At 40.5% G+C, this 24,997-nt stretch overlaps 1 protein-coding gene across 1 annotated transcript in view; it reads left to right on the forward strand.

Annotated features, from left to right (window-relative positions):
- The first annotated feature begins 12,548 nt into the window (after positions 1–12,548).
- RNF217 (ring finger protein 217) overlaps positions 12,549–24,997 on the forward strand; it is a 140,951-nt gene continuing 128,502 nt past the window's right edge. Inside the window, exon 1 of the mRNA XM_053591418.1 lies at positions 12,549–13,548. Within this exon, the coding sequence (XP_053447393.1) occupies positions 12,667–13,548 (882 nt within the window). The 5' untranslated portion in view covers positions 12,549–12,666. The remainder of the gene's footprint in view (positions 13,549–24,997) is intronic.

A 24,997-nucleotide genomic window follows, 5' to 3' on the forward strand; every position in this document is an offset into this window, starting at 1 on the left:
ATACCAACAATAGTCAAGCTGAGAAAACAATTAAGGACTCTATCCCATTCACAGTAATGCCAAAGAAGATGAAATATTTGGGAGTTTATCTAACAAAGGATGTGAAAGATCTATATAAAGAGAACTATGAAACTCTAAGAAAAGATATAGCCAAGAATGTTAATAAATGGAAAAACATACCATGCTCATGGCTGGGAAGAATCAACATTGTTAAAATGTCCATACTACCCAAAGCAATATATACCTTCAAAGCAATCCCTATTAAAGTTCCACTCTCATACTTTAAAGATCTTGAAAAAACAATACTTCGTTTTATATGGAATCAGAAAAAACCTCGAATAGCCAAGACATTACTCAAAAATAAAAACAAAGCAGGAGGAATTAAGCTACCAGACCTCAGACTATACTACAAATCGATAGTGATCAAAACAGCATGGTACTGGCACAAAAACAGAGAAGTAGATGTCTGGAACAGAATAGAGAACCAAGAGATGAATCCAGCTACTTACCGCTATTTGATTTTTGACAAGCCAATTAAAAACATTCAGTGGGGAAAAGATTCCCTATTTAACAAATGGTGCTGGGTGAACTGGCTGGCAACCTGTAGAAGACTGAAACTGGACCCACACCTCTCACCATTAACCGAGATAGACTCTCACTGGATTAAAGATTTAAACTTAAGACATGAAACTATAAAAATACTAGAAGAGAGTGCAGGGAAAACCCTTGAAGAAATTGGTCTGGGCGAGTATTTTATGAGGAGGACCCCCCGGGCAATTGAAGCAGCTTCAAAAATACATTTCTGGGACCTGATCAAACTAAAAAGCTTCTGCACAACCAAGAACACAGTAAGTAAAGCAAGCAAACAGCCCACAGAATGGGAGAAGATATTTGCTGGTTATGTCTCTGACAAAGGTTTAATACCCAGAATCCACAGAGAACTCAAACGCATTAGCAAGAAAAGAACAAGGGATACCATCACAGGCTGGGCAAGAGAATTGAAAAGAAACTTCTCTGAAGAAGACAGGCGAGCGGCCTTCAGACATATGAAAAAAATGCTCATTATCTTTAATCATCAGAGAAATGCAAATCAAAACTACTTTGAGATATCATCTAACTCCAGTGAGAGTAGCCTATAACACAAAATCTCAAGACCAGAGATGTTGGCGTGGATGTGGAGAAAAGGGAACACTTTTGCACTGCTGGTGGGAATGCAAACTAATACATTCCTTTTGGAAAGATATATGGAGAACACTTAGAGATCTAAAAATAGATCTGCCATTCAATCCTGTAATCCCTCTACTGGGCATATACCCAGAAGACCAAAAACCACATCATAACAAAGATATTTGTACCAGAATCTTTATTGAAGCCCTATTCATAATTGCTAAGTCATGGAAAAAACCCAAGTGCCCATCGATCCACGAATGGATTAACAAATTGTGGTATATGTACACCATGGAATACTATGTAGCCTTGAAGAAAGATGGAGACTTTACCTCTTTCATGTTTACATGGATGGAGCTGGAACATATTCTTCTCAGTAAAGTGTCTCAAGAATGGAAGAAAAAATATCCAATGTATTCACCCCTACTATGAAACTAACCTAGGACTTTCACATGAAAGCTATAACCAAGCTACAACCTAAGAACAGGGGGAAGGGGGAAAGCATGGGGAGGTGGGTAGAGGGAGGGGGATTGAAAGGATCACACCTGTGGTGCATCTTACAAGGGTACATGTGAGCCTTGGCAAATGTGGAATGTAAATGTCTTGGCAAAGTAACTAAGAAAATGCCAGGAGGGCTATGTCAACTAATGAGACGAAAATATGTCAAATATTCTATGAAACAAGTGTATGGTGCCCCATGATCATATTGATGTACACAGCTATGATTTAATAAAAAAAATAAAAAAGCTAAGGCCCAGAAAAGTGCAGGCACATGGACAATTCATGGAAAAATAGGACTAGAATACAGATATTTATTTGTCCAGTGTGATATATGCATCTTTCACATACAATAATGAAACAAACATCTCAGAAAAGTAGCTCCAAAGTCTTGTAAAAATGAGACAATGTAAGTGAGTTAGGAATATGCGAATAAAAAGGTTTTTAAAATACTTGAGAAACTGCATATTGAGAAATTTTTAAAACTATTTGAGAAAATATTTTGAGCTTTATTGATACCACAATTCTTGAGAAACAGCTTGTGGCATTTAATATCCCCCAAAGGCAGCTGGGCTCTCCCATTCCAAGTTGGTAGCAATGTGTTAAGAGATAAACGGGTAAAATTGTTTGCCATAATTATAAAATAAATGCAACTCAATGGTTTAAGCTGTCAGTTTGGAAACATTCAGAATCATCTCACTCTCGTGTTAGAGTTTTGTCAAGTAAAATGTCCAAACAAATTTCAAGTAGCCCATAAATCAAAATGGCCAGTTTCTTATCTATATTATCTGAGAAAATAAACTTTCTTGTTTGACAAGAATAAGTAATGCATTTTATTTATTTTATTTTATTTTTTATTAAATTCATCTTATTCGTACATTAGTGTGTATGATGACTTCTCAATGACATCCTTCTGCTGGGGAAAATGAGGCAAGTGAAAACCTATACAAGTTAATGATTTTACATTTTTTCAGTGGGATAGTTCGGAGGTTCCCAACACCATCCTCAAGTTCAATAATTCTATGGAAGAACACATGGCATTCATCAAAACTCTCTACTCACAATTATAGTTTATTATAGTGAGAAGACATGGATTAAAATCAACAACAGACTAAGGGATAAAGTGTGGGGTCCCGAAGAGAACAGGCACGGGGTTATCAGTGGTCCTCTCCCAGTGAATGGTACAGACAGTATTTCTCCCAGCATGATCCCACTATCTTAATCAAAAGAGAAACAAAACAACAACAACAAAATATCTGCTCAAACTATTTTTAAGGGAATTAAGTCTATATAGTCAGAATCTCGGAAGTACAGGGTTTTCATCAAGAGTCAGTAATGTAGACATGGCTGGCCACCCACATAGTTGACCTTAGTTTCTAAGACCCCCAGAGATCAAGCCGGTCCAGCATGACTGAAGACCCCATCATAAATCACACTGTTAGCACAGAGTGCATGACTTGGCTCAAAGACCCCACATAAACAAAGACACTTATCTGGACACATGGAATTTACCATCCAGAAACTAGGGGCAAAGTCCAAACCTTTCTCTAGTCAAGGCTAATTCTTTACTAGACAAGTGTGTCTTATAAATTTAAGGTATAAATTTCTGGAGATTAGGGTGTTTATTTTGTTTCTAGCCTCTACCTGAGGATCTAAATTTTCTTGATTTATGATGCCCTTGTCCCTCATTTATTTTTCATGCTGCTCTTTAAGCAAAAAGAAATTCCTAATAGTAATTAGGTCCAAACAACTTAACAGTGGTCGTTTACATGATATCCAAAGGGTGACACTGTGATTCCCTCAAGAATTTTTAATGTCCCATGGGAGCCTCTTAAGCCCTTAGGAGCTTGCTACAGTACTTCAGGCTACTTTGTACATAATTTGGAAACTTCAGTTCCATACAATACTTGAGTCACTAAATAATAGCATTCTTTTAGTTTCTTTCCCATAAAAATGCTTACTTGGGATCTAAAGTTGTGCAGAATGTACCAAGTCTATTTCTCTGATCATTGGGTTGAAACTTTCACTCTTACAAACAATCCTCTTTTTCCTTCTTGTTCATTATAAAAGCACATATAGGGAAATAATATCATCAATTTACAAGTATCACCCATGACCAAGTTTAATTCATTATACTTGTCATTGCGGGAGGTAAAGAGGAAATTCAAAAAAGATGCAGAAGGGAAGCTGTCAGATCCATCATCCCCTGAGGAGCAGAGAACCTCACCACGTGACGCTAACTTGAACATGTACAGAGGGGAGCTGACAGTTAATATTTAATTTTGTCCTTTGTTTTTAAAAGAGTTATGTCGTATATAGCCTTTCTTAATTCTAAAAGATCTCCTTAAAATTATTAAGGTAGTAGATCTTTCATACCCACACTATTGATGGGATTATGAATTGATGCTAAGTTTCTGTGATAATGTGTGCCAAAGCTTTGAAAATAAGTCTGTCATTTTCCACATAAATTTAATTTTTAGGACTATATTTTATGGTAGATTAGAAATATACATGAGGGTTATATTTTTTTTATTGCTTGGGATTCATTAAGGGTACAAAGAATTTGGTTACACTGATTGCATTTGTTAGATAAAGTCCCTATTATACTTGGGTCCTGCACCCAAGAGGTGTGTAGTACATCATGACCCCCTATCCTTCTCTCTTCTCCCCACTCCCTCATGAGGGTTATGTTAATCTAATACATATTAGCACATACTAAGTGTTATATATTTTATTAAAATCATAAATTATTTTTAATACAATGAAATTGGTCAAATAAATCATGACATATTTATATAGTAAAATAATAATATATGACCACAAATCATGATGAAGTAAAGATGTATTAGTAGCATGAGCAGTGTTCAGTATATATTATTAACAAAGGCAGAAAAGCAGAAAAAAGAGCATTACTATTTTATATATATATATGTTATGCACACAGATACAAACACTAGAATGAACTATACTGATATTTTAAACTGATTATTTGAAGTAGTGAGAAGTAAAGTTTTTTCCTTCCCTGGCTCCTTCCTAATTTATTTTCTTCTTTTTCCTTTTTCCCTCTTCTTCTTCTTCCTTCTTGGTTTCTTCTGTTTTCCAAAAATCTGGGCTTTTTTGATTTTCAAAACTTGAATAAATCACACTGTTTTATTTTTAATCTTGTTTCCTAAAAGTTGGCTACTTGGATTGTCCTCCTGAATCAGGTGGAAAAAGAAAGTTGTGTTCCTCTATTTTCCACTTGCTGCCCCTTTTCCTTCATGTTTCCAAGTTCTCTTACTCCCTGAGAGAAGAGTGAAAATATAGGGACGGTATGACCAGCATCATACTGTGCCTTTCAGAAGTAGACCTATAAAACCACTCTGTCCCCCCATTCATTCCTCTTAGATAATGAATTTTTTTTTTTTAGCTAAATTATTTCTGTTTCTTTTTACCTCTTTGGATTATTTGAGGAACTGTTTGTTAGACAAGTAAGTTTAGGTATTGCCATATGATTATTTCATGGTACTTAAATGTTACTGTATTTCTTTTCCACAACAGTCAAGAAGAAATTAGTTTATGCTTTAATATGTAAAACTAAAATGATTCCTAACTTTGTAAAATAAGGTGATCAATCTAGACTCTGTAACTATCTGATTCACGTCAGAATAAAAAATTTCAGATAGATCAAGATGGGTGACTACCAGCATTCACTTACATGACAGAGGAGGAACACAATAGCAAGCATATAATGGTATGCTGAATATAATGTCTAAGAAAGAACACTGGAATTCAGCAGGAATGTGACAAGGAATATCTCAGGCATGGAAAGAGAGGGAAACAAGGCAGTTGGCTGGGGGAATCATCAGGGAACATGAAACATTCCCCAGTGGGGGTTGGGTGTAGGCCTACTAGGGACTCCCCCAGTGAGCTCCTCAAGTTTTGCAAGCCCTGAGACTAAAAGAGGATGCTGCCTGGAGTCCGTGCCACAGCATTGCTCCACAGAGGGAGTTTACCTAAGCATCCTATCTGGGGCCCTGGGGAACCCTTGCTTGCTCCAGATACTACAGCCTATGGAAGTGTGTGTCATCAGGGGCCCTGAGGACAGGCTCGCTATGCTCAGAGCTATAACCACCTGAGTGTACCATCCCAGGGACCTGGGGATGGACTTGCCTATTGTGGCTGGCATACACATGTACTATTAGGAGGGCTGAAAACAGGTCTAGCCTGTGTGCTACTTGTGCCAAAACTTGCTGTCTGGGGTGCCTGAGGATCAACCCACCTAGCTCACTGCACATGTACCTGCACATCCCTTCCTAGGGCCTGAGAAGACTAAGCCTGCTGGTGCCCATGCACTTCAACCCGGGGCCTGAAAATTTATCAGCCCCATGCACCACAGTCTGATCCCAGGCAATACCAAGAACCTGAGAACAGGACCGCACGGCTTGTTGCCAGCCCCACCAGTGCCCATGTGTGTTGTCAGGGGTCCTGCAGATCCTGGCTGCCACTGCTAGCATCTGCACACTCCTTCCCAATCTTCCCCAGGAGCCACCACCATTGCTAGCACCCATCCCCATGTGCCACTCAGGGGCTGAGGAATGCTGTCACTATTGCTAGTGCCTGCATGTGCTCCTTGGGAGCTTGGGGGTTGGCCCCCCACTGCTAACTGCCATCACTTACATCACATATGCCACCCAGGAACCACCCATCCAACCCACCACTGCCACTACAAGAACTGAGCAAGCTGGCTGGAGGGCCAAGGGTCATTGTGCCTAGACTTGCTACCACAAGTGCCAGCTAACATTGCCTGGGGGTTCAAGAACAAACATGCTTGTCCAACTGCCACCATTACTGAGGCCTGCTGACCGGCCAACCCGGCATTGCCATCCCCAGGAAAATCTCAGCCTCCACTAACATTGTAGCCTAAGCCAATGAGGAACTCAAAGATAATTGATTACAGCCAAGGGAATCATAGGAAGACTAAATTACTGGAAGCCCCAGATCAAAGCCCAAGTTACCCTACCCAACCAACACCATAAATGCGTGCATAGGAAAGAGTCTTTCCCTGGGAAAGCCAATGCAAAAAAATTGGAAGAAGCAATTGCACAGATACCAATGAAAAGATACAAGAATTATGAAAAAGCAAGGAAATATTACACTTTTAAAGGAACACAATAATTCTCTAGCCACTGACTCTAACAAAAAGAAATCTATTGCGGCGCCTGTGGCTCAGTGAGTAGCGCGCGGGCCCCATATACTGAGGGTGGCGGGTTCAAACCCAGCCCCGGCCAAACTGCAACAAAAAAATAGCAGGGCGTTGTGGTGGGCACCTGTAGTCCCAGCTGCTCGGGAGGCTGAGGCAAGAGAATCACCTAAGCCCAAGAGCTGGAGGTTGCTGTGAGCCATGTGACATCGTGGCACTCTACTGAGGGCAGTAAAGTGAGACTCTGTCTCTACAAAGAAAGAAATCTATCAAATTCCTGAAAAAGAATTCAAACTAATGGTATAAAAGCAGTTCAGTAAGACACAAGAGAACATAGATAAACAATATAAAGAAATCAGAAAAACAATCCCTAATCTACAAACACACCATACCAAAAATCTATGGGTTAGGGAAAAACGGTACCAAAACGAAAATTTATAGCAATAAATGTCTATATCGAAAAAGTAGAAAGATTTCAAATATAAAACCTAACAATTCACCTCAAGGAACTAGAAAAGCAGGAACAAGTCAAACCTAAAATTAGTAGAAAGAAAGAAATAACAAAGGTCAGAGTAGAAATAGATGAAATTTAAAAAAAATAATAAAATAGATGAAGTAAAAAAAAAATAGGAAGAGTCAATTAAATGAAAAGTTGGTCCTGAAAAATAAACAGAACCATTGTCTAGCCACTGACTCTAACAGTGCCACTAAAATAAACCATTGTCTAGACTAACCAGAAAATGGAAAGGGGAGCCCCAAATAAACACAATCAGAAACAAAATAGGAGACATGACTACTGATACCAAAGAAACACAAAGAATCATCAGTAATTGTTATGGGTAACTATATGCTATCGAACTGGAAAACATGGAGGAAATGAATCAATTCCTGGACATATACTACCTGCCCAGATTAAACCAGGAAGTAACCGAAAACATGAATAGACTGATACTGACTAACAAGATTAAATCAGTAAGAAAATCTCCTAGCAAAGAAAAGCCCAGGACCAGAAGGCTTTACTGCTGAGTTCTATTAAACTTATAAAGAAGAATTAACATCAATTCTTTTCAAGTTATTCCAAAAAAACTGAAGAGGAGGGAGCTCTTCCTAAGTGTTTCTATGAAGCTGGAATGACTTTGATACCAAACCCAGAAAAAGATACCACAACAAAAGAAAGAGAACTATAGGCTAATATGAACATAGATGGAAAAGCCCTTAGCAAAATACTGGCAAACCAAATCCAACAAGACATCAAGACATTTATCTCAGGGACACAAGGATGATTCAGCACAAACCAAATCAATAAGTGTTACACATCACTTCAACAGAATTAAGGAAAGACCATATGATCATCTCAATAGATGCATAAAATATATTTGATAAAATTCAACATCCTTTCATGATAAAAATTCTCAACAAATTAGGCATAACAGGGAAGTGTCTCAACATAATAAAGGCCACATATGACAAATCCACAGCTAACATTATACTGAATAGGTAAAACCTGAGTAACTTTTCCCTAAGAACTGGAGAAAGACAGGGATGCTCACTTTCACCATTCTCATTCAACACAATACTAGAAGTCTTAGCCAGAGCAATCAGGCAAAAGAAAAAAAATAAAGGGTATCTAACTTGGAAAAAAAGGAAGTCAAATCGTTGTTCTTTGTAGATGACATGATCTTATACATAGATAAACCTAAAAACTCTACCAAAAAAAACCCCTCTTACATCTGGAAAATACATTCAGTAAAGTTGCAGGATGCAAAATCAATATATAAGGTCGGACAATTAAATTCACAAACTCATCTTAGAAAAAGTGCTATATTCCTCATTAGTGATTATCACTAGGGTTACCTTTGAAGTACTCCCCTTGTGAAGCTATGCACTGACTCCAGCGCCTAGTCTACCTTTCAAAGCACTTTTTGTAGGCTAAGATTGTGAACTTAATTGTTGGACTTCATATTAGGGCAGCTCAGATGGCCAGCAAAAAAGTTCCAAAAATGCTTTGAAGGGTTGACTAGATGCTGGCATTGGTGCATAACTTCCCAAGGAGAGTACTTCAAAAATGACCATAGTGATATTCAGCAATGAGGTATTTAGTGTTTTTTCTAGGACAAGTTTGTCAACTTAATTGTCAGACCTCACACAAAAATCAGTAGTGTTTTGATATACCCATAATGAACTAACTGGGAAAGACATTGAGAAGGCAATTCATTTACAATAGCTAAAAAAAAAAAAAAAAAAAAAATCTAGAAATAAATTTCACCAAGAAGGTGAAAGACCGACCGCTAACAAAACTACAAAACATTGCTAAAAGAAATGGGAGAGGATACAAACACAAGGACAGACATCTCATGCTCATGGATCGAAAGAAGGAATACTGTTAAAATGACCATATTACCCAAAGTCACACCACAGACCTAATGCAATTGCTATCAAAATACCAATGTCATTTTTAACAGAAATAGAAAAATATTTCTATGATTCATAGAAAAGAGCCTGAGTAGGCAAACCTGTATTAAGTAAAAAGAACAAAACTGGAAGCATCATAATACCTGACTTCAAATTACACTACAAAGCTATAATAACCAAAACAGCATGGTATTTTTTTTTTTTTTATAAAAACAGTCACACAGACCAATGGAACAGAATAGGGAACCTACAATAAATCCAGGCATTTAAAACTGATTTTCAACAAAGGTGCTAGCTACACACTTTAGGGAAAGGATATCCTCTTCTATAAATGGTGCTAGGAAAACTGAAAATTCATATGCAAAGGAATGAAATTAGACTCCTCATATGTGGGAGGTAAAGAACAGAGAACAAATATTGCATGTTCTCACTCATCTGTTAATTTCATGGAGGTGGAGAACAAAGTGATAGCAGAGTCTGGAAAGGGTCAGGGGTGGCGGCAGGTGAAAAGAAATTGGTTAGTGAGTACAAACCCAGTACAATAGGGTGCCTATAGTTAAGAATAATACACTGTATACAGTATTTCAAAATAGCTATGAGATTTGAAACATTCCCAACACAAAGAACTGATCAACATTTGAGGTGATAAATATGCTAAGTACCTTGATTTGATCATTGCACACTGTATGCATGTATCAAAATATCCCATATACTCCATAAATATGAACAAACATTATGTATTCATAAAAAATAAATAAAATGTCATGAGAGCCGAAATCAAGTCATGTTTAAAGGCTAGGATAAGAAAGGTGGCAATTTGAAAAATGACATTCTAAAACTGACACAGTCTTCTGATAATGAAGTCTGGGTGTAAGGATGTTTCTCAGTTCACTGCAGATTAGGACATTTTAAGAGTTGACCCTTATAGGAACAGAATATTGGTGACAGTTCTATCAACCCCTGTATATGGTCTGACATGGAGCAGGTTTGTGTTTTGAGAATATTAAGCTTGTGGTAGATAAGCAGAATTTTTGCTACAGTAACTATGTTTTCAACTGATCTTTTACAAAAAAAAAAATAATAATGTATCCCATCAATGCAATGATCACTGGTGCTTCACGAACTTTAGGGAAAACTGATGGTAGGACCACCATTTTAACTTGCATTTTAGCTCATTTCTATGCTGCTGGTTTTTCTTAAGTCCTAGACTGAATGCCAGGGGCCCAGGATTCAGGCAGGTCTGGGGAGTTAATATAGGGAATGAAATACTGTTGTTTTCATAAACAACATATGAATCCCCCCCGGGAAGAAGTCACGGCAAGGGAAAGGGCTGCAGTATAAGCAGGAGAGGTATGAGCAACCTTCAGGAGTTCCCACAGTGCTGTCCAGCTGATTAGGTGTCACCAACAGCCACCATCAGTGAGCTGGAATCTAATGAATAAGGAGCAAAATGGTGGATATCAAAAGACCAACTTCTCAAACCATGAGTGACAGAAGTGTGTGAGGTGTGATTCGCAAAGCTATGGCAGGAATTTGAGGGGTTTTGATTCCTGTAGATGTGGTAGAGGGATCCTTTCAATGCATCCATTATTGTTACTCCGGTTTTATTATCAACTTGCTGTCGCCTGAAAAACAGATTACTTCTGTATCTCTGGAAATAGTAGGGGTGTAGTTATCAGATGGCACACACAAGTGGGCTTCCTGTCTCTGTCTTGAAAACAATAAGTCCTAAAAGTATCATTTGGTGAAAACAGCAGTTATCAAGCAATCATTTAGTCAAGATGAAAAAAAAAAAAAATCCCTGAATAGCACTTAATCTTCCAAGTAAGAATTCTCCATTCTTGAGTCAGATTGATAAATGATGTGGCATTTAGACTGATCAAATTCAGTTCCGCTGCAACTGTGTATCAGACAGATAAACATGATAAAAATGTGCTTTGGTATTTCACTGCTTTCTTAGTTTGCAGAGCTAAGTCACCTTTACAGCAATTTCTATCTAATAGGAAATATTTAGAACAACCTTATAACAGCTTCAAGATAAAAAATAATTCTACACACTTCATAGCTTCTTCCCATTACATGAATGTGTAAATTAAATTCCCTCACAGAAGAAAAAAAACGAGGCTTGGCTTCCCAAAAAATGTTTTCATTGGCTTTAGGGAACTAAAACACACCAGTGTCTCGGTGACTAATACTTCCTGTAAAATAAAGATAGATCAACACATAATTAAGGTCTGGCTCAAATATAATTGTCTTAGAAACGGTTTAGGGGGTAAATATGGTTATGCTAATGAAACTCTTCATGATTTCCACTGATGATCCGTTTTATTAATGAGGCCAGGCCAACCTATTACCTTGTGCTACCTATTTGGGAATATTTAAAAGGGATTAAAAAAGAAAGAAAAACTTCCCGGAGAGAACGCTGAAGGGGGAAAAAAGGAATGAATCTTTTAATTAATTATTTATTCGGTCTTACAAAGATTTTAGTCGAAGGAGCAGATTGAAAGTGCTTTTTGGATTATTTGTGGTTTTCAAAGACCCTTCCTAACCCCAGAAAACGGTCTATACCGTACAGCATTTTGAACTAGTAACCCGTAGCATTATTTCTCTGAACTGGTCTTCCCAAGTAGCCAAGCGTTTTTCTAGTTCCAGCCTGGAGTGACTTCTGCAGGAAGTTTTACTGCGTAGCCCAAAGAGGAGCCTGCCTGCTCTGTGGGGTTTTGTTGGGGCCAGGCGTGAACTTGGGCCCGGGAGCGCATCTCCGCTCTTAGATCACACCCACTCGGGGTGTGAGTGTGTGCGCGGGTGCCTGCGCGTGTACGTGTGGGGAGGTGTGCGCCAAAGGGGTGGGGTGTGGGGCAGCGGCGAGGGCGCTAGGTGAAGCGCGAGGACCGGGAGGTCGCCCCCCCGTGTTCTCCCCCCGGGCCCAGGCGGCTCGCGGGCGCTCGGGCTGCACCTCCCGGTGCGCGCCGCACAGGCGTCGCCCCAGATCCGCGAACCTCGGATCACCGCCCTCCGGCCCACCCGTCCCGCACCCGGGACCAGCGATGGCGCGGGACTGACGGCCGCCTCTCGCCCGAACCCCTGCGCCCCGCCCGGGGCTCCCCGGGACCGCGGCACCGCCCCGACCTGCATGTGGGGGGGCGCCCCCGCGTCCGGAGCCAGCGGCCCTCGGCGCCCCAGAGGCGGTGGCCGGCCGCGCCGGAGAACCAGGAGGAGGAGCGGCGGGCCGGGCCGGGAGCACGGGCTCCCTGGAGGGAGCGTGGGGCGTCCCGGTCCGGGAGGAGGGACCCGGAAGCAGAAGCGCAGCCGCGAGTCGAGCCGAGCCGCTGCCCCCGCTGCCCGCCGGCGCCGGGTGGGGGTCCCGGCGGCTGGATGGGCAGCGGCGGCGCGGGCCGCGGGCGGCGATGGGCGAGGAGCAGAGCACGGTGAGCGGCGGCGGCGGGCCCCCTGAGTCGCGGGCCCCGGCCGGTGTCCCCGCGGGCCACCTCGAGCCTCCGAGGCCGCGGGGGGACAGCACTGGCGCGTCCGGGCCGCGCGCCGCCTCTGTCGAGCCGAGCGGCGGTGGCTGCGGAAGCGACGCGGGCTGCGCGGACGCGAGCGCCCCGGAGCCCGCAAGGAGCCGGGCGGCCCCGGGCTGGAGGAAGAGCCGAGCACCGGGGCAGCCCGCGGGACTGGCACTCAACGGGCCTCTCAACGCCCAGACTTTGCAACTGCAGCTGGAGCAGGAGGAGGAGGAGGAGGAAGCCGAAGACCGAAAAGAGGGAGGGGATGAACAGCAGGAGGCGCTTCCCTGCGCGGAGCCGGAGCCCGGGACCCGCGAGGGGGCTCCCGACGGACTGGTCCTGGACGTGCTAGGGCAGCGGCGCCCGCCCCCGGCCAGGAGACAAGTCTTCTGCTCCGTGTACTGCGTGGAGAGCGACCTGCCCGAGGGACCCCGCGCGGAGCAGCGGCAGTCGCCCACGTCGCCACCGCGGGCTCCGTCGGTGCCGAACCCTCCCAGCACCCCTTCTTCTTATCCCAGCCCCCGGCTGTCCCTTCCAACGGACCCCCTCTCCCCCGACGGCGGCAGCATCGAGCTGGAGTTCTACCTGGCGCCCGAGCCATTCTCCATGCCCAGCCTGTTGGGAGCTCCACCCTATTCTGGCCTGGGCGGGGTGGGGGATCCCTATGCGCCCCTCATGGTGCTGATGTGCCGGGTGTGCCTGGAAGACAAGCCCATCAAGCCCCTGCCCTGCTGCAAGAAGGCCGTGTGCGACGAGTGCCTCAAAGTCTACCTGAGCTCCCAGGTAACGCCACCCCTCTGTACCCGCTTCTGTTCCCCAGTCATCATTCCGCATCACTGTCCAGGAGCTCGTCCAGCCCTCGATGAGGTGCTGCTCTTGAGCTCCCTGCTCAGGGAAGAGGGACTGAGACACACTGAGCGTCTCTGTCAATTGCTCAAGCTCAGTGTTTTGTTATTAAGTGCGTTTTGTCCTCATTGGTTTATTTGACTGGAATTTAACTCTGGTCTGAGCCTCGGGCTTTGGTTGGCAGCTGCAGAAGGCACAAGGTACAATCAGTTGCCCTCTGCTTATTTTTCCTACCGGATTGCAAGCAAGAGCTTGCTGGAAAGGAGGAAGGCAAGAGACTGCCTCATCAGCCTGGTATCCCAGAGACTAACAAGCAGTGGGCATAAACTAAGTATTTATGAGCTTGTGGAGAGAAGGGTTGGAGTACATATTCCAGATCCAGGGTACCAGAATTTTACATTTTGCCCCGTTTATTTATTCCAGAACAGTGTAAATTTGATTCCTTGGCCCTTGCCCATTTTTCAGTATTTTTTTGTTCGTTTGTTTTACCATAGGAACGATGAAGTACTTTTCTTCACTGGAGTTTTAAGCGAGCATAGTGCTTTATTTCTTTAAGAGGAAAACAAAACAAAGAGTAAAGCAAAACGAAGATAGGCTAAGAGGTTTAACAAAACAACACGGGTGAAACTTTCTTCCTGGGCCTCTTATTTGAAATGTTTTTTTTTTTTTCTTGGAAAGCCCGAGTATGCAGCAGACCAGCTTTCCTTCACTGAGGGTGCACGCGTTCTCAATCTGCGATGTTTCTGCCAGTGTTTTGCACAACCCAGAATGCCCTTTGATCCCATGTCTAATTGTCCTGGGCCTATTCATCTTTCAAAACACTTGTCTGTTCAGGTGCCAACTCTTCTGTGAAGCCTTACAGGCCACTGCTTATATACTTTCAAAATATCTTACGTATCTTATAGGCACTGAAAATGTTCCCTGTGTGTCTGTTTGCATTGCTAGACCGTCTGGACAATGTCTTACGGGCCCATATGTGGTAGTTTCACATTGAGTCCCTTTTGCACAAAGGTGTTTAGGAACATGGGCCAAAGTGGATTGAGTAGGACTCACACCGCGAGGGTCCTATTTGTTTGTGGCTAGTCCATGCTTGGGTTTAGACTGAAAGTCTGTACAGTGCCCAACTGAAAATGCAAAGAGAAATTTAGAATGGAATGTTTCACAAACAGTAAATGGGCCAAAATAGTTGAGATTATCCAAACGCCTAGGAGAGGCTACAATGCTTCTTCCACGCTTTATCCACAAACAGGTACTTAAAAGGGGGAGGAATGTCTGCTGCTCCTTGTGGTCGTTTCTGTGACATCACCATCAAAACATATATTGCTGCAATCCATGTGTAAAACCCAGGGGTGGGATTCAGAAATTCCTAAAATATGGGCCCTGCTCTAAGGAGTTCACTGTGCCAGCAGATGTGTATAATAGAACAATACAAGGCAGCACAGAATGAGATGTGAATAGAGTCACAATGCCAGATAGCACTTCCTGTGGAATGCAAAGGGTGGAGAGAAGTTCAAGAAGTCTTTGTGGGATGGGGGACTCTGCCCAGTAGGTGAGTTCCTTATAGGGGACCTTTCCCCCAACGCAGTCGTCTTTTTCTTTTTCTCTTTTTTTCACCACCATAAGTTAGTTTTAGGAAGTCAATGTTTTGACTCTAACAAAAAAAAAAAAGAGGGAATGGTGGTGGGGGAGGGATGTGAGGTCAGTCAGGTGGTCATTGCAAGGTACAGTGTAACCACAGCTCTGAAGTGACTTAGTATCTGAAGCGGATCTGCAGTGTTTATGATTGTTTATGCGGTCCTGACCTTCTTCTAAGGCATTTGACAGAACTTTCAATAAAGAACATACATCATTTAAAATAATAACAATCAGAAGATGAGTCATGTATGCCAGGCAGGCTTTCCCCAGGGGGCTTTTGCACTTGTTGTTTGTTACCTGTGCCTGGAGCATCCCCTTCCAAGTCCCTTCTGTGTGCTCCCTCTACTCCCCTTTCGGTCGTATTCAAATGTCTTGCCCTGTGACCTTTACTGACCACTCTTTTCAAAGTTGAGCCTCATCCCCAACTATCACTTCTCTTATTTTCTCCATACTCGGTCTTATACTTGTACGTCCACAAAGACAGAAGCTTTCACAGGAGTCGTTCCACATCTTTACCATCTTCAGCATTGTGTAGCGTATCGCAAACGTGCGACAATAGTTGCTGAATTTATGAAAGGCCTGAGAAACCAACCCTAGGAAGTAGTGTTCTGCTTGGGCACTAACTTCTACTCTGAGCTTTTTAATATTTAAGACAAGACCTGCTCAAAGCAGACAAAGATAATAGGTTTGCTAAGTTTGTTATTAAGCTGAGAATTAAACAGGTTAGGTAAACTTTTAACTTATTAAAAATAGCCCTTTTCAGCTGGATAAAAATGCAGATTTATGTTTGTAATATTTTTGATCAGTGTTAATGCTAAGGTCCCTTCTACTCAGAGTGTTTTTTTCTGTCACTTAACCTCTTTGTGCCTTAATTTCCCCATCAATGAAGTGTAATTGCAGAGGATGATCTGTAATAATGACCAGTTCCAAAGCAAAACAAAATCATCCCGCATGGTTGTTTTGCTACCTTATTGAACTAGATCAGAAGGGCACAGTGAGTATATACATTTTTTTCTCCTTTTATGAGGTTTCTTAGGTTTAAGAGAAACAAATGTGTCAAGATTGAACTTCCTGGCCTCTTAAAACCTTTGGAAATAAAATGATGTATTTGGAATAAAGAGCTATTGGTGACTTTTTTTGACCTCCCCCCCCTCTTTAGTTTGTGGCACATAGTGCATTTGTAACATCATTTAAGAAAATAAAGCAGAGTCCCAATTAAGCATTTGGTACAAACATCAAAAGTGCATATTAAATGTGAGTTGGAATATTGCCTGGTTAAATGAATATTCTTCTAAAAGGAGAGGCTGAGTTCTTTGAAAGAGGATCTGAACTTGGAAGATAGGAATGCAGATTTTTAAATGATAAATCTGTTTCCATTAGTGCCATGGACTGAATATGTGGCCCTGGAGGATGACCAGCTGCCATTAGTATTTCAGTACAGGCACAATAGCTTAGGTGGTGACTTTTGTATCTCATATCTCAATGCAGTGGTATGATAGTTTTATTTTCAAAACATAATGTTTCTCCCATTATTGCCATGACTTGAGCTGAGGGAAGTCTTCTTAATAAAATACTACAGTGTAGTTGGTACCATCCAATTTCTGATTGCCATGGTGAAGGGTTAAACTGATGGATTAAAAATCTTTGCTACTACAGAAGATGTTGTTTTAGAGGCTATGAAGCAGGAGGGCAGAGATAGTTATGTTGTTTTATATAACCTTTGAGTATATAAATGCTTGGCACATACATTTTAGAAGTGCGTTTCCCAGTGACCTACCTATGCATGTATGACTGTGGCTAAAACACACAAGCCCAAGGACGTGCAACCTTCTCCAGATCACTGAGCCTTTCTAAGTGTTGGCCTTGTCTGGCTTGGCCTTCATCACATTTTCATAGGAAGAAAAATTATCTCTTGCCTTTGTTACATAGAATGATATTATACTCATTTCAGAAAGGCTCCACATGTATCTTCCCTTTCTGATTTTGGTTTAGACAGAAAAATCTGTCATAAAAGTAAAGTATTAATGTTTTAGTACTTTGAATGAAGAAAAAGGAGAGACAAAGGCATGCCAGAGAGTTTGCTGAAGGTAACAGCTGTTGGAGCTTTCACCACTCTGCTGAAAAGTTGTAGGGATTGGCAGATGCATATGGCTTGGAATGTACACACCTGTCCAATGAGTATTAATAGAGACAAGCAGCACATTTCTTCTGCAGATCGTGAACAAAACAGCTGCTAGATGGTAATGTCCTAAAATGACTGTCTGCTGTAGTCACCCTAGAATCAGTGACCTAGGGGTGAAAACTTACGGAGCCTATTATTAAACTCTGAGTCATCCAGATCTTCATGGGTATTCTTTTTTCCTGTATACCTTAAAGCACCTTAATATTTTTAGAAACCTTTGTGTTCGGTATTGAGTTTGAACACGGTTGTCTTCACACAAGTGAATTTATAGATCCTATCTGCCAGGTGTGATTTTGGTAGTCCTGAAGAATAATATGAGACTGAAATCTGTTTTAAACTCACTCAGCAAATTTGGAAAGTGAGAATTAATGCGTATTTAAGCATATTCTTTTGGGTACAAAATGTATATGGGGGGGTGTACTTGGGGGAGGGGTTACAGGATGGTTTGCTTTCACACCTTCCTGATTCATGCGCTTGTTTTCCCCATCTCCCCCTACTTCATTTCTCCTTATCTCTTCCCCCGCCCCTTTTTAAACTTTCCAACATCTGCTTTTAACTGGTTTCGATTTGATTTCTGAAGAGGGATCCTCTGAGTGCTGATCCCTGGGGCCGGAAGGATCTTTTCTGGTGCATGCTGCACGGGTGTTTCCTTTCCCTTCTAGCTCTCTGGAGATGCGGCTTCACAGAGGAACTCCGCACTGTACTCCACTAACATCTCAAATAGCGAAACAACTGACTCACGGCATCAGATGAGACCTGTAATGTGTGATTTTTTTTTTTCCTCCTAGAGTAGAGCTCAGCTTTTATACTTGGTGGCTTTTCCTTACTTTTGGTATCAAAGACATGAAAAAGAGATCATTAAGAACTTGAACTGTCAAACTTTTTTTAAGTTTGTGATGGGCAATGTAGACAAATACTTGAGTGGTCATTCCTTGTAATTAACTCAATTCATTTATTAGTGTAGCATTTGTACATTTAACTGGAATTTATTTGGGTACCTGTATGCACCATGGGATACTCTATTAGCGTGTTGAATGCCCTCAAGGAATCATCCTACAGCCTTGTTGGCAATATTTTTCCCAGCTTTATCTGATGGCATAAATGAGCTTTCTTAAATTACAACTATAGGTCTTTTGCTGGCTTCTGCTTTCTTTCTATGAGATTTTTATTAAACCAATACTTGGACACCAGCTAAACTTTTATTAAGCACGTCGTTATTCCTACTGTTATGTTTACTCCAAAGTAATAAATCTGCCCATTTCTTATTCTTTAATATCCATATTTCTCAGAGCTCTTCTCAATTGTTGGAAATAGAATATTAGTAAATATCTTGTTCCTTTCAAAGTATTGACTACCTTTACTTAAAATAATGTAATTTTGCTAAATTTGTTTTGAATCATTTGTGACAATATGACAAATAGTTAAAGTTACAATGCTTTAAAAAATTATTTGTTCAAATTCACTTTGTCAGAAGGGTTTTATTTTATTTTATTTTTTAGAGACAGAGTCTCACTTTGCCCTTGGTATAGTGCCGTGGCATCACAGCTCACAGCAACCTCCAGCTCTTGAGCTTACACTATTCTCTTGCCTCAGCCTCCCGAGTAGCTGGCACTACAGGCGCCTGCCATAATGCCTGGCTATTTTTTTTTTTTTTTGTAGAGACAGAGTCTCAATTTATTGCCCTTGGCAGAGTGCTGTGCCATCACAGCTCACAGCAACCTCCAGCTCCTGGGCTTAGGCGATTCTGTTGTCTCAGCCTCCCTAGTAGCTGGGACCACAGGCGCCCGCCACAACGCCCGACTATTTTTTGTTGCAGTTTGGCCGGGGCTGGGTTTGAACCCACCACCCTCCGTGTATGGGGTCGGCGTCCTACTCAATGAGCCACAAGCGCCGCCCTGTCAGAAGGGTTTTATATGGGTAACTAAATGAATCTTTCTATGTTGAATTTTGCATAAAATTTCAGTGTCTGTAGGAAGTAACTCCTTATATCATTCTCTGTCAACTTTATCACTAGTATTTGTCCCATCAATACTGGAATAATCATACTTGAATTTGTAAGTTTCCAATAATAATAATGATAATAACCATTTATTGAACATCTATATTCTAAGTATTCTTACACATATTTTTATTTCATTCATATGCTGAGATTTATATTGAATACTTATGACATACTAGGCACTGTTGTAGGTTTTAAACCATATAAAACCCTTGGATTTGTGGGATTTATCTGATAAGCTATGAAGGAGACAGAAAATAGAATGAGTAAATTATTTAGTATATTAGAAGATAATAAAGGCTATGGAGAAGGAGAAACAAGAGAAGAGTGCTAAGAAATACGGGGGGTGGGACCTTTATATATTTATAGTTTGGGGAGGAGTTGTCAGGGAAGGTTTGAGTTTTGAGAAGAGACTTCATGATGGTAATGAGGCAATACAAGGATGTCTAAAAGAATGAAAAGTATAGCGTTCCAAAGGCAGAAGCATGCTTAGGGGTGTTCCAGGTATGGTTCAGAGATCTGTGTGGCTAAAGCCTGGAGAATGGGGTGGGGACTTTTAGAAGACAGCAGAAGGAGTCAGAGAGCTAGCTTAAGGCTTAAGGCCAAACATTTTCATCGCCTTGGACTAAGATGGCATGAGAAGCTAGAAGATGTTGAGCATCTTCCTACAAGATGCTGAGCCTCTTTTCCCTTTAAAAGAGATGATCTCATCATGGAGACACACAGTAGGCATCAGGAGTGGAAGTAAAAAGATCAGTTACAAGACTAGGGCAGTAACCCAGCGGAGAGATGATACTGTTCAGACAAGCGTGATAGAGGTGAAAGTAGTTTGAACTGGTTGAATTTTGAATATATTGTGAAGATAGAACTGACACAATTTGGTGATGATTGCATGTGGGATGTGAGAAAAAGAGTCAAGGATGACTCGGTTTTTGAGCCCAACCAAATGGAGTTGCTATTTAATAAGAATACGGTCAGAGGACTAGGTGTACAAAGAATGAGGAATTTGAAATGCCGAGTAGACATTCGTAAAGGATGTTGTGTAGGTGGTTGGTGTCTGGCACTCAGAAGAGAAATCTGAACCGACGATACAGATTTGAATGTTAATGGCATATAGATGGTATTTAAAGCCATTAGACTAGATGAGGTCAACGGTGGAGTGATAGTAGCTAGAGAAGGAGGATGGAAGATTGAGTCTGAGAATACCAGTGTTTATAAATACGGAGTGTGGGACATTAGAAAGAGCCAGCAAGGAGTCTGAAAGGGAGTGGGCCAATTAGGCAAGAAGAGAATTGACAGAGCGTGCTTACCCAGAAGTCACACAAAGCCCGTGTTTTAAAAGGGAGGGACTAATCCTTGTGTCTAGTGATAGTTCTGGTAAGATTGAAATAGACCATCAGATTTCTCAACAAGGAGGTATTGGTGACTGGAAACAGGTGCTGTTTGCATTGGCAGTCATTGGGTTGGCTTTCTGATGAAAGCAGGTTCAAAAGAACAGCAACAACTAACTTCATGTTTGTATTCTAGGTAGTAGAATGTTGGATGAGGAAACTCAAGGTTAGAGAGATTAAGTAGTTTGCTTATTGTCACAAAGCTAGGAGATGGCAAGGATGGGATTTAAATTCAGATCCATTTGGCTCTGAAATCCATGCATGGCCTTTTTAAATTTATTATCTCATGCATAAGCTAAATGTATTTATTTATTTTTCTTCTAGGTTAGTATCTGTGTTATGGTAAATCACAAGTGTCCTAATCCAAGGAAAAGAAAATCACATGTTTAGAGATAATAGAAGGCTTTTGCCCAAATTCTTTCTTTCCTTTTTTTTTTAGGCAGAGTCCCACTTTGTTGCCGTTGGTAGAGTACCAGGGCGTCATAGCTCACAACAGCCTCCTACTCTTGGGCTCAAGCAATCCTCTTGCCTCAGTTTTTCATTTTTACTAAAGACAGGATCTCATACTTGCCCAAGGTTGTCTCAGACTAATTAGAGTTCAAGTGATCAATCCACCTTGGCCTCACAGAATGCTGGGATTACAAAGGTGAGCCACTGTGCCTGGCCCCATCTTCTGCCCAATTTAGATCCAGAAAAAGATGTCTACAAAACTCAGCCTCATCTTCATGTAAAAAAATCAAGAATTTGCTTAGGAAATCTGTGATTTGACATACTGTTAAGTTTTAGTGGCTTCCTTCTAACTTTCTGGCCATTCCTTTTTTCCATTGGTGGTTTCTTTTATCATTTCTTACTGTTAATATCTGCACGGCACCATGCTAAGCTCCCTCTCTTCTCACTTGATATGCTATTAATTGGGAGATCTTACCCACTCTCGTGATTTCAGGTAATACCTATGTACTGGTGTCTGTCAAATCTTTATTTCTCGCTCTGGTCATTCTCCTCATCTTTAGTACCAAATAGCCATCTCCTTCCTGGACAATTCTAGTTGGATGCCCCATGACACCACCTTAAATTTAACTTCTCCTCCCACAACTTGTGTGGGTTATTTAACATTTATTATCATTGTAACTTAATTATTTATTTATTTATTTATTTTTATTTTATTTTATTTTTTATTAATCATAGCTGTGTACATTAGTATGATCATGGGCATGATTTACCAGATATTGTAAAAAGGTAGTAGATAATTCGACTTCATAGACAAAGTACTTTTAATGTTACCTTAATGTGACACCTAGTTTCTAATTCAGGCAGCTAGGTAGCTTAGAAATAATTTGATCCCAGATGCATTTAATTTTTGAAAAATTTGAAGATTTTGTTATTTCAGAATTTCTGTATGAAATTAAATTTTATTGTTATCTTAAAAAAAAAAATTTAACTTCTCAAACTAAATCCCCCCTTTTCTCATCTGCTGGTAACAGCGGTACTGATTCAGTCTTCTCAAGTCCTTTTTACTCTGCTGTCATTGTATTTGTCTCTTTTTTGTGATTGTATGTTATGTGCTGATTGATGTTGGATTAGTTATCTATGACTAGGCCTCCACTCTGTCCCATGCTGTTCTTTGAGCCTCTTTCTTAAGTAGAACCCCGAATTGATCACAGAACAGAGTAGGTGCTCTATAAATATTTGTTAAAAGATTGAGTGAATGATTGGAAATAAATTATAATATGTTTAGATTGGCATAAAAAGTAAGGTAAGCATTTGAATCTGAATGTATGACACTTATTCCATGATATATTTAAATTTTGACTACAATGACATACTATGGCCTGAGTCTTTATCCTAGCATTCCACCTATCCCGGAGGTATTTATTTATTCTTTAATTATAATACCTGTCCTGGTTACTATACCTCTTATTTAACGAATTCCTCCAGAACCAAGGGGCTGAAAGCAACTATTTTATTTAAGTCATGACGCTGTGTGTCAGGAATTTGGGAAGGACTCAGCTGGTCAGTTCACATTTGGGGTTTCTCATGTGGTTGTAGTTAGATACCATCTCACTCACTTTCCTGGCAGCTGATGCTGGCTTTTGTCAGCAAACTGTTTTTTTTTCATATAAAAGCTATTCTCTCTTAAAATTAAATATTTTAGAATCCCATTGTAATTAAAATATGTCAAGGTCAGGGTCAGCTTCTAATTGTCCTAATTAACACTTACAATTATTCTCTGTATGCATACTGACAACCTTGTGAATAAAAAGAATTATTCCATATAGTATAATTTCCTTTTTGCTATAGTATATCAAAATGACAGCCTGAGTGGCATTTAAAATGTTTGAAACATTTAGGAGTATCTTTCTGAATAAACGGAATCAATAGAGCCTATTTTTTTGTAGTCCTGGCATAGTCTGTGCAGAAATGGTGTAATATCTAATGACACCTTAGAATTTAACCATCCTAGTTAATCTTTGTTAAATTGATGCACTGTTGGATTTTTTAGTTATTGTGGGTGATTTTATTATTTGATTATTGTCTTCTTGGACAGGTAACTGTTTAAATTTCCAGAAGCATATATGCTATGCTCAGAAGTTTCTTTTTGGTTGAGGATCTGTACTCTGAAAGGAAGAGGAGTATATTGCTATTAGGATGTACCTCCCTACTTTTGTTCCTTGGCTCAGGTAACTAAAGTCTGGGCTTAGTCATTCCTGTGAATGACTAATCCCTTTTTAAATCTTTCTAAGCTATTTGCCTCAATAATATTCTTTACTGTAAGATTCAGAGGCTAATTATAGGCTCCCAAGCAAATTGCTTCCCTTTTTGTGGTGTCGATCCTTGCCTTATTTCCTCACGTGATTATTGCCCATTTTCAGTGTTCCTGAGGCTCATTAGCCTTCAGTTGTGTTTGTAAATCACCACAGCTTTTCCCTCTGACTGCTTAACATTTAAAACAGCAGGAAAAATGAAACGGTTACTTATAAGCTATTTTTCCTAATGTTTTAGTTTAGTTTATTATTAGTTTATATCTTTCTAAGTAGAGCTGTTGGGTGAAATCAGAAATGATTGTGATATGGCCAAATGTAATGCACCTTTTTTTTATATGAGTATGTAATCTCGGTAGGCAAAGTGGCTTTTCATTCTCAGGCCAGAGACGCTCGTGGTAGGAAATAATAGGTATAATCTTAAGAGTTCTTATTTGTTTCTACCTTTGACTAGTTTTACCTTTAACTCCAGGGTTACCATTTTCCTTCTCAAGATTCTTTGTAAAACAAATATTTTGAAAATAATGGGTTCCTCAAATCAAAGAAAGAAATATTCCATATGTCTGTATGTGTTGGTACTTTATGTTAAAGTTATATAGTGTATATTGCTATAAATGTCAGTGTGTATATATATGTATATATACATATATATACTCATTCATGCACAGATAGTACACACTTTCAGGTTCTCAAGGTTATTGATTTGTGTGTCACAAGAGGAATATTTGCTGATCATGGTTTAAAAAAAAAAATTTAGGTACAGTCATTTCCAGTTAAGTTCATGTATTTCAGGTGTAATTTGAAGGAACCAAAAGAGTTTTCTTTGGAGTTACCTTTAGTTGTGGTTGGTCTTAGTTTATTTATTTTTGAGACAGAGTCTCACCTTCAGTAGAGTACCCTGGTGACACAGCTCACAGCGACCTCAAACCCTTGGACTTAAGCGATTCTCTTACCTCAGCCTCCCAAGGAGCTCAGACTACAGGTGCCCGCCATAACGCCCGGTTATTTTTCTGTTGTTGTTATCATTGTTGTTTAGCAGGCCCTGGCTGGGTTTGAACCCACGAGCCCCTATGCATGTGGCTGGCGCCGTAACTATTTGAGCTCCTGTGCATGTGGGCGGCGCAGTAACTACTAAGCTATGGGTGCTGAGCCAGGTCTTAGTTTTTAATGTATCATTAGTCAGTTTTTAGTCCTTGATGCTTCATTCTTAATGTTTTAGTTTAGTTTATTGTTTTAGTTTAGAAGGAATACATGGAAAGAAAACATTGGGAAGATTGGAATATTTTCACTAATACTTTGCTAAGGGTGTTTTTTATTTTTTTATTTTTTTGGTCATTTTGTTTTTAGGAGTTTTGAAAAAAAACTGTTCAGTCTCACTTTTCTCTTTAAAAATCACTGGCATAGCTTTAAAGTTTAAAGC

This window comes from Nycticebus coucang, chromosome 5 (genome assembly GCF_027406575.1).
Source record: "Nycticebus coucang isolate mNycCou1 chromosome 5, mNycCou1.pri, whole genome shotgun sequence".
NCBI classification, from domain to species: Eukaryota; Metazoa; Chordata; class Mammalia; order Primates; family Lorisidae; genus Nycticebus; species Nycticebus coucang.